The 13,892-nt window shown below is 42.8% G+C and overlaps 1 protein-coding gene across 2 annotated transcripts in view; it reads left to right on the top strand.

Moving 5' to 3' along the window:
- The window catches only part of LOC129859574 (dehydrogenase/reductase SDR family member on chromosome X-like), a 28,147-nt gene extending 15,686 nt beyond the window's left edge, over positions 1-12,461 (top strand). For both annotated transcript variants that reach the window (XM_055929500.1, XM_055929499.1), the window contains exons 4-7: positions 4,207-4,308; positions 5,641-5,848; positions 6,944-7,151; positions 9,957-12,461. In XM_055929500.1, coding sequence (XP_055785475.1) covers positions 4,207-4,308; positions 5,641-5,848; positions 6,944-7,151; positions 9,957-10,139 — 701 coding nt within the window. In that variant the 3' untranslated portion in view covers positions 10,140-12,461. The remainder of the gene's footprint in view (positions 1-4,206; positions 4,309-5,640; positions 5,849-6,943; positions 7,152-9,956) is intronic.
- The last annotated feature ends 1,431 nt before the right edge of the window (positions 12,462-13,892 follow it).

Raw genomic sequence — 13,892 nt, 5'->3', positions numbered from 1 at the left:
GTCACCTCCATACAAATACTTGGGAGTATGGCTAGACGGTACACTGGCCTTCTCTCAGCTGCAGGCGAAGGTTCAATCTAGACTTGGTTTTCTCTATTGTAATTCGCTCCTCTTTCACCCCAGCTGCCAAACTAACCCTGATTCAGATGACCTACCTACCCATGCTAGATTACGGAGATGTAATTTATAGATCGGCAGGTAAGGGTGCTCCCGAGCGGTTCATTACCATTTGGCTATTAGATTTACCACCAATGCTCCTTATAGGACACATCACTGCACTCTATACTCCTCTGTAAACTGGTCATCTCTGTACCCGTCGCAAGACCCACCGGTTGATGCTTATTTATAAAACCCTCTTAGGCCCCACTCCCCCCTGTCTGAGATATCTACTGCAGCCCTCATCCTCCACATATAACACCCATTCTGCCAGTCACATTCTGGTAAAGATCCCCAAAGCACACACATCCCTGGGCCGCTCGTCTTTTCAGTTCGCAGCAGCTAGCGACTGGAACGAGCTGAAACAAACACTCAAACTGGACAGTTTTATCTCAATCTCTTCATTCAAAGACTCAATCATGGACACTTACTGACAGTTGTGGCTGCTTTGCATGATGTATTGTTGTCTCTACCTTCTTGCCCTTTGTGCTGTTGTCTGTGCCCAATAAATAACACGCGTTTTCAAGGGCAACTGTAGTGACGACGGATTTGTGAAACAGTCCCGAGATTTAAAGAAGCTCCGACAAAGTTCTAACAATGAATTTAACCTCAATGGTTTTGGGAAGCCGGGCCCAGAACTATGGACGGCCGCGCGCCTCTGACCAGAATATCAGCAGTCAATTTCCCGATGATTCTACAAAACGTCAAAAACAGCCATAGCTCGTTGAAAACCCAGCAGGTGAACGCTATAACACACCGCGATGTGGGCAAAAGACAGGACAGCCACCGCTGTTTGTCGTCGCGGTGTCTGAGCCTAGTCCATATGACACATGTGGGTGTAATACTGTGAGACCGCAACCACTGTACAATCAACCTGTTATTTACGGTCATCTAGAAACGTGCTGTATCTGCTGGTATTTTATGATCAATGCCGTGTCTCAGCAATAAAAGTTATTGACATTTTTTTTTTTGTGTGTCAGAAAGCCCACCGGTTTAGTTTGCGACACCAGTTCCTGCATTCATCTCCTTTAACGACTTCCTGACTTCCATACCTCCTTTCTGCAACGGAGAGTGAATCTCATGCCAATAGACATCCTGCTGATTTACCATCCAATCGGCCTTCTCCTCCTCCTTTTCCGGAGCAGCATCAATCTATCCTATAATCTCCTATAAATAATTGTGGACGATCAATCTCTTATCAGAGTTGCAGCTGGACGGTCAAACTAGCAGCCAGCCTGTTTCCAGTCCTCTGTCCTGCTATTGGGCAGCAGCTGGTCAGTTGTCTATGTACAGCAGCGGTCAGAACTGGTCAGGGAGAGAATGTAATTCAGGAAGATGGCAGTATTTCAACACGTCTTTGGATGAGACATCTTTGTTGGTATTCCAGGTGGCACGACGCCTTCTAGTCTGTGTCCTCCAGCTGGCTCTTTGGCACTGTGACTAGTCTAGAGGATATCCTTCTTTCCTTCATGACAGCTCTGGCACCGTGACAATCTCTGGCACTAGAGATGGATTGGAAGAATATTTACGACAGTATGGATATTTTTTCCAATTAATTATTGGAATCTCTGCAAATATTGGTCAATATTGGGCAGTGATTAGAATAGAGATAGCTTATTGGGGATCACACATTCTCAGTGAAGTTATTTTATTTTTTATGGATATGTTCATTTTCGGAGGATAAATTCACCGTAAAATCCTAAAAGCTTGGTATTTTCGAGAGTTGAAGTGTTCGAGAGGAAGAAAGGACGGAGGAGAAAGAGAATAAATATGCATTTGTTGGGATATTTGTACGGTATTAGATTAATTCCACTGCAATGATTTCTGAAGCCTATAACCACCATATAGTTAGCTTACTCATACAAGGGACAAAGAACAGCCTCTCTCCACTTTCTACTCTTTGTAAATCACGGTCTCTTGGGATGACCTTACACAAGCCATTAGCCGGGGGCATGTTTTGTTATCTCCCACTTAAGATACAAGATCATTAGCTAGCAAGGCCTTTGTTGACTCACTGTGACTCACACAACACACTGCTTATTACAGAGAGATGTCCTCTGTCCTCTCCTTTCTACAGCTACAGGGCTGTCAATTGATCTCTTTGACCCCTCGCTTTACACAAATTTGTACATTACAGTTATGGGTTGTTAGCATACACACACACACACACACACACACACACACACACACACACACACACACACACACACACACACACACACACACACATATCGCCTATGGGTCTTTCCTAGTACCCTAATGAAGCTATTTTCAGAATGGTTTTAACAATAAAAGGTTGATTTTTGAAGCAAACTTCCATTTTCCTACCAAGAGTTGCTGAATATCTTTTCATCTGTAGTTCTCCTTCCCAATAGAACATCTACATACATTTATAGCGGATTTCTCGAGCTTTCTCTACTCTTATTTTCTGGAGCCATTTATATGGCAGCTCAACAATGCTTGAAACACTGTTCACTCTTTACACTCAGTGGGGAAGAGTCCCGTGATTAGTGTAATGCAGAGTAATTTACCTAATTATGGGACAATAATTTGTTTAATTATGTGCTTGAGCACTCAGTTCAGGGACGCCACAAGCTGTGCCAAGTGGTTCAGAGATATGACATTCTGATGTGTGTGTGTGTGTGGCAGGGGGGGCTGGCTAATGTCATTACTCAATAGTATTGTGTAAAACCCTGGAGTCCTAGCCGTAGAGCTAGCTTCAGTCATGACATTCTTGTTCCTGTCTCATTATAGCGTTGCCTTTTTAAAATGCTTTGACTTCATTTAATTAGGATATAATGTGGCCCTTTTTATGTTGGAGCCGTGATCAAGAGCTGTATTTATTTCCCTTGCACTGTTATGCAGATGAGTAAAGTTCAGTGAAGCACTCTGTCCACTCTGTCGCTTCCTGTGGTGATAAATAAACACGCTATCATTTGGCCCATAAGAATGATTCCTGCATACACAATTGACTCTCCACCGTTTCTTTGTAACAATGTTTCGTCGGTTATAGTTTCCATACCAGAGAATACTAGATATACATCTACTCGTGCTTTGTGCTCTTTTATTCACCTGCTGATGAGATCATGTTTAATTCATGCTAGGTCACTGAGTGTATTGCCATAATGTATTCTACCTTGAGTTTAGTTTTTGTCTCACGGTTTATAGTGTACTACTGAATGAGACCATGGCTTATCATACAGCTGCTTTATCCTTCAGGTGGAAAGGAAGTAAAAGATTAGGATTTGTATAATTAGGATTCCTGAGATATTAAAAGCAAGGAGAGGACCCTCTTCATTCCCCTCGCTGCAAACTTTCCCCCTGCAGATGGTCACTGAGTCTGAGGTGCTAAAGGAGCTCCTTAAACTTAACCCCCAAAAAAACATCTGGCTCAGATGGTTTAGACCCTTTCTTCTTTAAGGTTGCTGCCCCTATCATCGCCAAGCCTTTCTCTGGCCTTTTTAATCACTCTCTCCTCTCTGGGGAGGTTTCCGTTGCTCGGGAAGGCAGCCACGGTTCGTCCTTTATTTAAAGGGGGAGATCAAGCTGATCGTAACTGTTATAGGCCTATTTCTATTTTGCCCTGTTTATCAAAAGTGTTGGAAAAACTTGTCAATACTCAACTCACTGGCTTTCTTGATGTCTATAGTATTCTCTCTGGTGCGCAATCTGGTTTCCGCTCAGGTTATGGATGTGTCACTGCAACCTTAAAGGTCCTCGATGATGTCACCATTGCCCTTGATTCTAAGCAATGTTGTGCTGCTTTTTTAAATGTACTTCTACTCATTGAAAGCCTTTGCAATAATCTGTCTTGCAGTTTATGGACTGGTGTGATCACTGTACTGTCTGTTAATGGTTGATGTAAAACTAAATGAAAGGATGATGTCTTGTCCTGACCTGTGTTAGATGTCTGATTAGCTACAGTAGTACTATGTATTATAGCATAGGAAAATTGTAATGTTTGTTTGTGATTTGTTGATGCTATAAGCTAGATGCCGGTATATTTAGGCATAGAAGAATGTTCATGTTGTTTTTGTGTTCTGTTCACAGTGGAGTTTCTGTTCCTGGACCTGTGTTCCCTAAAGTCGGTACGGCAGTTTGTCCAAAGGTTTAAAGCCAGGGCTCTACCACTTCACGTCCTTGTGAACAATGGTACTTATACACCAAACAACCTCTTCATTCAATACACCACAATATTCACTTCTGAAGAGAGTCATAGCATAGTTATTTCATCTGAAAAATCAAGCAAACCCTGGTTGTCGTCAACCCTTGAAAATAGTGTCTCGTGGTCCTTGGGGGCCTCCGAAATGGTACCCTATTCCCTTTAGTGCACCGCTTTTGATCATAGCACTATGAGGTAGTGCTCTGCCATAGGAATTATGGTGGCATTTAAGGCGAAGCCCTATTGTGTAGTCCTCCAGGGCAGTTTGTTTGAACAAAATGGCTTTTATTGAGAGAAGGTCTTTGGAGACTCCAGTACTGACTGGCTTGGGGTAACAGTCACCCACTCTCTGCCCACAAACAGACTGAATTAATAATTCACCGGTCTGCCAGATGCTCTCGGCAGCTAACATCACATATCACACCCGGCTGATGGATAATGGATAGTAGATGCCGGAGGAAGGACGTAGGGCAGATGTTAGTGTCGTCCCATTGAGAGAGTAATGATAGGGGAAAGGTCATCGCTACACAGACCCCGGACGCATCCCAAACGGCACCCTATTCTCTATATAGTGTGCTACTTTTGACCAGGACCCGTAGGGCTCTGGTCAAATGTTCTGCACTAAATACGGAAAATACGGTGCCATTTGTCACGCCGTGAGTTTTCTGTCTATGCCCTATGCTTTAGTAAGCTAAGCAAGGCCTAATGTCACCTTATCTCTCTTTCACTTTAGCCGTCTAATGGCATGTCCAATAGTGTTATTGACAAACACATCGTCGTAACCTCCATTACCATGTAGCCAATGGTGTTGAGGTTCGAGTAATGAGCTGTTTCAACCTGCATTAGGGGAAGGTGTCTGCTTGAGAGACCATAGACTGATCTGCAGACAGGTCTCGTTGACCATCGTCTGTAAGTGTTACAGCGCACCTAGAGGTCAGTCGTCTATAAAGGGAGCGTTTTTAATGATCACGTAATAAGAATATATGCCATTTAGCAGACAGTTCTATCCAAAGGAATTTAGGCCTACACAAATTAAAAATGTATGCACTCACTGTACTGTAAGTCTTACTTGAATTGAGGATTGAACCCACGACCTTAGCAGTTCCATGTATTTATCCTTTCACAATCACTCAACAGAAGTATCAGTTACTGTATATCGGCATAGACAGCTGTTTTATCTTATTGACATATTGATTGAACATTCCTAGGGAGTTTATCCTAGCCACTCTGCTTCTGCCTCTGCATTTCTCGCTCTTTGGGGTTTTAGGCTGGGTATCTGTAAAGCACTTAGATTGAAATGTCATATTGCTTGTCCTTCACAGCCGGCATCATGCTGGTTCCAGAGGGAAAGACAGAGGACGGTTTCGAGCTGCACTTTGGTCTGAACTATCTGGGACACTTCCTGTTGACAAACCTCCTCCTGGACAAACTGAAGAGGTCTGGGAGACACGACGCCTGCTCCCGCGTCGTCACCATGTCCTCCGCCACACACTACGTTGGAAGACTCAATATGGAAGACCTACAGGGCAGGTAGGGACCAGGACCCGGGCCTGTATTCACAGAGCATCTCAGAATTCTTTTAGATCAGTACTCCTACCCTGAGACGCTTTATGAATACAGACCCAGATTATTTGGTATAGGGCTTCCAACATTGTTCTCAGGTGTCCAATTGAGTGCTGAAATTGAATCAATCTCTCGAAATAAAAATCCCGACATGGTATCGTAATCTCGTTGGTATTAGTCATGGTTGATGGACAGTCAAGTAGCACATTTAAAACCATTACCAATGTGGTAGTAGTATTTATCTGTTGGCTACGAGTGAATGTCATTCTCAATTCAAGATACAAGCTATATCCAATGAATCTCATTGACCGACAAAGCCTTTCGATTCCCTTTTTGATACTCTTAAAATATTTACCTCAATAAAAAAACATTAACGTTTTCGAAAACGTTCTTACCAGGACCAAAATTATTAGTTTTGATGACAGATAGCGTTAGCGATGACAGATAGTGTGATAAACCATTATTATACAGTCTGTACTGAGAGGCTCCTTGCCTCAAGGGCAAGAACAGCGGTGTCTCTCTTCCTCGGCTGCGAATTTAGATGCGATAGATGGCTTCGTCACATCTGGGAGAAACGAGTGGGTGATGCTGCTGGCTACAAACGGCTAGCTGCAACGGTGCTCCCCCCAGAAACAATCTCACGCTGTAAGAAAAAGAAACAGGGGGGGAAACACATTATAGATTGGGTATTTCACAGTCTGATGCTCTTATGACCTTCACAGTGCGTTTGTGCAGACACGTTGATTTGCTTTTGAACGGTGTTTATGGTGTTAACAATAAGTCTATCTATTCAGTACAATACAGACACTCTATAATAGACATTGGGTTTAGTCATGCAGACAGCTTAGTAGGGGCATTGGATTGGGAACAACAAGGTTGTAGACAACATACGGAATAAGTATGTTATGTATGTTAATTAGCTTAGGTTTTTTTGGACAAACTAAACTGTCAAATTATCATATTATAAAGCACGACTTAACCCGAGGTAAACGGTCTCTCTCGCCCTCTCTTTCTCCATTCCTCGCTCTGCCTCTCTCCATCCCACTCTCTCCCTCCCTCCAGGTCCTGCTACAGTGCGCATGGGGCCTACTCTCAGAGTAAACTGGCTCTGGTTCTCTTCACATACCATCTGCAGGAGAAGTTAACAGCAGCAGGGTTCCCAGTAACATCCAACGCAGTAGACCCAGGCATGGTGGACACTGACCTGTACAACAACCTCTGCATTCCAGCCCAGGCAGCCAAGAAACCTGTTGCCAAAATGCTGTTTAGGGTAAAGTAGAATCTTAATCTAGATGACCATTCAAATATTTAAAGGTCAGTTTAGGGTTAGGAACCTGAGACAAAATGCATGAAATATACTATAGATATGGGCCACGTGATGTGTCACTGTTAAAGTGTAGGTTTCGCGTTATTCCTTCACAAAACTAACAACAGTGTAATAGTACTCCACCTAACAGTCTTATACTTCACTATAGGGGAACGTAAACTATGCTGACAGTTCTGTACGACTGTTCAGGGTACGGTGAACGACCTTTACAAATACTTAGGAATTTGGCGTACTCGAGGGGGAAATAAATGCACCAAAGATAGATATGGTAATAGGAAAAGCTTCTACGCTTGACCAAAGCTTAACAGCGGTGATTGATGAGAATACTAAGAAGGTGCAACACATGTGGAATGGTCCAGCCTTTTACTGCTCAGGCTTCATAATGAGTTTTTTCTGTTGGTCATATTGCCACGGAATCCATGTGTTTTTTAAAAAGGATTATAATTGCAATCTTGGGGTTCTGAGATAAGAAAAGCATGTCTATTACAGTCACATTAAAGGGTGTGTTAAATGGGGTGGTCAATTTATTCATAACCACATGTGAGAGGCACAGGAGGTTGGTGGCACCGTAATTGCGGAGGACGGGCTCGTGGTAATGACTGTAGCGGAATAGGTGGAATGGTATCAAATACATCAAACACGGTTACCAGGTGTTTGATGCCATTCCATTCGCTCTGTTCCAGCCATTACTATGAGCCTTCCTCCTCTCACCAGCCTCCACTGGTGAGAGGGTGTGTGTATTTCTGAAAACTACATCACAATTTGTGAGAAACCTGTGCAAACGACACATAGTCATTCCCATTATAATTAGCAGGTTAGCATTTCTCGTCATGAATCTTGTTCTGGAGGCAGCTCTGCAGAGTGGTCACTAGTTGGAACAAAATCATCAAGTCATCTAAAACCTAACCTTAACCACACTGCTCAACCTAATGCCTTACCCTATCCTTAAATTAAGAACAAAAATAAACAATTTTGACTTTGCAACTGGCCCATCTAGCAGAGATCGCTCAATTCTGCCTTAAAGACAAGACTCGTTCCAATAAACTTCAACCTGCTTATAATTTTAGGGCAATCAACAATTTAGCTGCAAGCGAAATGCATGTGTCAGTAATGTTATTTTTTTTATTTCTTAATTATTTAAATCACCTTTGAATCTGCATCTAAAATGTCACATTACATGGTCACAGATTGATTCTGTATTAGGGCATTCTAATAGGGGCAGTGTCGTGTCGCCAATTTGCTTGTTTGCCTGAATAGTTTAAGATGACCGTGTCCTCTAACACAGAGAAATGTGCTGGGAAATTAAGCCTTACCTAGTTGGGCTTTAAGTGTTCAAAAAAAAAATACAGTATTTCAAGGGTGACAATATAAAGATAGCCTGACAAATATCTGAATTTAATTTCCTCAATACTCATATTCCACAAAGATAATGAGAGTTTATATTGATGTTTATCTCAGTCATAATTTCCTTTCGGAGGCTTTTATCTTGGAACTGGGGTCTAGTGCCGAATCATTATCAGTCTGATCGTTCGGGTTCTGTGTGTTTGGAAAGATGTCTCATATCCACTGAGGTTTGGATTGCCAAGTATTGCAGCCTTTTGTATTGCAGCATTTGTATTGCCAACTGACTGCAATATGGAGGGCAGCTATGTGATGCCCACTGGCCACAGATGGTTGCTCAATCCTATGTCCATATTACAAGTGATCACCCGAAGAAATATGAAAATGCATGAAATATTGTTTTGTACAATGTTTGTCACTTTTCCTTTCTCTACGAGTGTTTTCTTTTATAAGTGAGACATCTATGTGTGCTCTCCAAGACGTGTGTACACATTTCTGGACTGGTGGTCTTGTGGCCCATCTGTCGACGGATTTCATTAGGGGCTATTTCACATCTGCTGTTTCGAAAATCAAGCCGGGCCTGTCTGCCAGTGTCTTCATTCACATTTTCCATTCAAGGAACATCCTCAATGTTAATCACATTGACTCTGTTTTTGGCCATACAACAATTGGGATTACAAAAACCTCACCTCTAGACCAAATATATTGTGGGGAGCAAATTCTTCTGAACTCTTCGAAGTTCCCATCAGCAAAGACATTCACACTCTGTGTGTTGTCGATTGTGTTTGTGTGTTTAAACGAGGGGCGTGAATTCAGATTCCCACGGGCAGCGAGTGTAGTGTTTTAAATGCTCTGTGTTGGCATTTGTTTCACCTCCAGTGCAGTGGGCCCATTTAGGAGCACCCATATGCGCCTTATATAAGCTCTGGGCTTTCCAGAGCAGTAGGCATGGCCTGCAATAGATCAGTCTGGCTCTGCTTCCTCCTCTCTAACCTCTTTCACTTAACCTGCCTGCTGCTGCCCGGCCTGCTGCACATCACTCACCACAGGCTGCTGCTGCCAGACAGACGTGTTAGTTCACCTGAGAGCTCACAGCCGCCTTAGATTGCTGTAACAACTGTTTGTCGTTTATCTAAATAGCCTAATTCTAATCTCGTCCGCCCAGCCGCCTCTCTAGCAACTGAGCCTGGGGACAAGGTGTAACTAACTGAACCTGCTTAGCAAGTCAGTTGTGAAATGTATTTGCGTCCTGTTTATGAAAGCGTTAATGTTGCCGTTTCGAATGATTGACAGAACTGGGCTTTGTTTACAATTTTGAAAATGGAACAGAGGACCACGATGTTTCTGAAGAACATGCCTGTCCCTGCCATTCTTTTTTTTAAAGTGTTATTTCTGTGTCATCTCCAGACCCCAGCCGAGGGAGCGTCTACAGCTATCCTGGCTGCCACTGCGTCTCAGCTGGAGGGGGTCGGAGGCTGCTACTTCTATAACGGGGAGAGAGCTGAATCCGCTGACATTACTTACGATCACAACGTGAGGGCTGAGCTGTGGAAACAGAGCTGTGTGCTGGTTGGTCTTCAGGAGGCCTAGAGGAGGAACCAGGAACCATGATCTTAGAAGTATGCCAAGATCAACGGCATGACACCTCCCTCCAGCGTCAACAACAACCAAGCTGCGTCCCAATTCTCAACCCTTCCCTTCGGCCCTAAGTGTGCACTTGTTCCCTTCCCTTCATGGATCTTAAAGCACTGCTATAGGAAATATGGTAGCAACTTCCTCTAGCCTAGGCTGACACCAATCCAATGCTTTTAAATTCATAGGGAGGAGAGCACAAGTGCGTACTTTAGTAGTATCGGGATACAGCCCAAGTCAGCCCCAGCCAGCACTATATAGAGCAACAGCCTGTGGACTTAGGCTTCCTGATTACTTAGCAATATCTAGCTACAGCAAAAACTTTGGTTGTTGCCTCTACTGTAACTGTCCTCTCTTGACCTCTGTCCTCATAGTACTGCATAACACATCAGCATTGGAATCAACTCTCCAGCATATCATATCTTCTCCTCCGCAAAGACAGTTCTGAAGACATCCATTCTACCATGCGACAAGCACTATTAAACACATGCTGAACTGCACATTGAGTGATGGAATTTGTTTTTTATATTGCAATACCAGTTCTGCTGCCAAATTTATGAAGCTTTTGTACTGTAGCTCCCTCTTCTGGAATCGCAGATAACAAAACATTGAAAGACACAAGGATCAACATCGGAGCTAGTAGTGCCTCGGAGCTAGTAATATCGCTTTGAACCAGCGCCATCTTTTTTTCCTGCCTAAAATAGGACCCTCTGTCCATTCTTCTTTCTTCTACTTGGACTCCCATCAGGGGCGGACTGGCCATCTGGCATTTCGGGTAAATGCCAGATGGGCTGCTCCATTTTTAGTCTAGTGGGCCTGTGTAACAAATTTTTTCTTATCTGTTTAATAATGGGGGCCTCAAGGAAAAAGAAATTGGCCGTTGCGTTAAAATAATGCCAGAGGCAATTCCTGGTCCTAGTCCAACCCTAACTCCCATCAAGGACTGGACCATATATCTGTAGATGTACCGCCTCATAGCTGTGATCAAAAATATAATGTCAAATATGCTTTGGTGAAGGGCTAACAATGACAACCATGAGACTCAAACTTGGTTAGCCTTATTCCAGCTTCATTTGCACTTGCCTCGTTTAATGCGTGTGTCCAATCCCTATTGTTGTAATCATCAAGGACAAAAAAACTGACAGCAAGCTTCCTAATAGTACAGTAGATGCCTTTGCCTTGTTTGACTCCCTGTGCCCAGAGGGGATGTTCTGCCCTGCTATCGCCACTTCACTGTGACTGATGTGAAATGTCGTCGTGATCTTTGATGTCTCTGTGCCATACCGTGATAACAAAATGATGCTCATCTTTAAATGTCCTGAAACAGTAGTTAACATGTTAATGGATCATATTTTCATGTTTTCGCCATTTTCATCTGACTAGAAGATTCCGAATCTTTAAATGACTAAGTGGTTCTCATGATAAGAGGTTTCTAGTGTAGAGAGTTCTAACTTGGGTGCTACTTGACATTTGTGCTCGGGTTGGAGGGCCGCTTGAATTACAAACACTTGCTATGACATCTTTTTAATTAAGATGGGCACATCTTCATTATCTAACTGTGCTTCTTCTAGGTGTCTCCAATCCATTTGAAGTATGCGTGTCAACATTCTCATACAGGATATCGTCAATGTTTTGTCTAAGTGTTTTGTGTTCAAGTACTGTATGTGTATGCATGCCTCAAGCAGTGTAAGGTTCAGTTTGGTACATGCCCCAGACGATAGTTATTCAATAACAACAGTGCCAATACTCAAATGCTCCTTAGAGTACTAATGAGGAAGGTTGAAGAGAAGAGGACTCTTCTCCAAGCTTCCATCTGCTTTTGTTGTAATACAAAATGTGTTATGAGTCTAATGCTGGATAAAGGCAGACATAAATCAAATGTTATTTGTCACATGTGCCGAATACAGTGAAATGCTTACTTACAAGCCCTTAATCAACAATGCAGTTAAGAAAATATCTATAAAAAAAATTAAAAATAAGAGATAAGAATAACACAAACAACATAAACATGAAATATAATACATCAAGATGTAAACATTTCAGTAGGACATTTTAATCTGAAGTAATTAGGTTATTCATTGTATTACCACAATCACTGTGAACGATGCCTTGCTTTTCCAAGTTTTCTTTAGTTGTACTGTACTAAATAATGAAGTAGTTATTCATTTGAGTTTCTAGTCATTGTGTGATTCTTAGATGTGACTGTGTTGTCCTCACTCATAGCATAGAGAAGGAGGTCCACATGGGACACACATCTAAATAAAATCTATTGTAAATGAATTGCTATCCACAGCTTTGTTTTGCCTATTATCTTAAATCTACTGTGTACAGTAATGCGTAATGGTTGACAAAAGGGGGGGGGGGGGGAATCTGGTTCACGTCAAACACAGGCACTGTCAGAATGATGGGAGATGATTCATTCAAGGACACTCATTCTGTGTATATATGCATTAGGTAAGTAAGAAGGATCCAGTTACTCTCATAACCACGGACACGCACGCGCACACACACCCACACACACAGTCGTGGACAGGCCATGACATTTATTATGTTACTGTGTGGAAGTAATACCCCTACAGCTTGCAAGCAGGGCCTCAGTCTTTTCGAAGCATCTGACAAACCAATCTGTCCTTCTTCAGGCTAGCGCGTCATACCTAATGTGTGTCAAAGTGGACGACTTAGAACACTGTGCTCTTCAGGCACCATGAGTAGAGTAGACCACACACACATTGGGGAATCCAATGTTTTATTCACGAGTTACACAAGGATTTTTTTTTTACCATGTCTCTGTTTCCATATTATTCCTGAGATTGGGTAAGGCTCTTCTATAAATCCATGCTGGGAGAGGAGAGTCTTATCAGTGTGAATCTATAAAGTATACTGGGCCGGCCTCAGCAGCACAGCCCATGTCTCAATGGCCAGAGGATGAAGAGTCAATTATCGTCATGTTTTCCTTTTTCTTCTGCTTTTTTTTTTTTTTTAATAAGAAAGAATTGCATCAGGTCTGAGCAAAAAGAAAGTCGTTGTGATCCCTTGCGTGTGTTACGGAGACAACGCTTCCACCCTTAGCTCTGCATCAGGTTGCATCTTTTCCTAGCGCTTTTATTTTGCGTCAATGCAATTTATTACAGTCTCAAACAGATAGCTAAAGATTAAGAGCCGCAAGATCACTAACCCCGTGTTCAGATGTGTTTCTATGTTGCTGTGTGATATATAGTGAGTACTGAATAGCATTTCCTTGACTGCAGTGATTTGGGGGAAGTCAGCCATCTCTAGTTATATATGTACAGGACATCCTCTTGTTCCCTGCGGTCGTTCCAGCAGACCTGTTAGTCAGCGTAGATAAAACCAGGCCCTGGGGCACCTCAGCTAGGTAATATGCTCCATGTGGTCCCGTGTGGCTCAGAGTGTGGCGTTAGCAACGCAAAAGGTTGTGGGTTCAAGTCCCGCAGGGATTATACACATATGTGGTATGTATCTGAATAACGATAAAATCCAATTCACAGAGACCAATCGTTTGGCCCTAAAGAGTGTCCCCTAGTTAACTATTTAGCAGTCACAGAGTTAACTTGCCTCTGTGAACTGTACCGTAGAAGAGCTTAAAAATGTAAAAAGGGGTTAAGTGACGGCTTAGGCACTGGGGGCTAGTTAGCATTAGCAATGTAGCCAGAGCCACAGGGAAGCACATCTGGCTCTGTCAGCTTCATTCAT

The sequence above is a fragment of the Salvelinus fontinalis genome, chromosome 7 (assembly GCF_029448725.1).
Source record: "Salvelinus fontinalis isolate EN_2023a chromosome 7, ASM2944872v1, whole genome shotgun sequence".
Classification (NCBI taxonomy): Eukaryota; Metazoa; Chordata; class Actinopteri; order Salmoniformes; family Salmonidae; genus Salvelinus; species Salvelinus fontinalis.
Note: the sequence above shows the minus strand (reverse complement) of the source record. Positions and strands in the feature narration are given on the sequence as shown.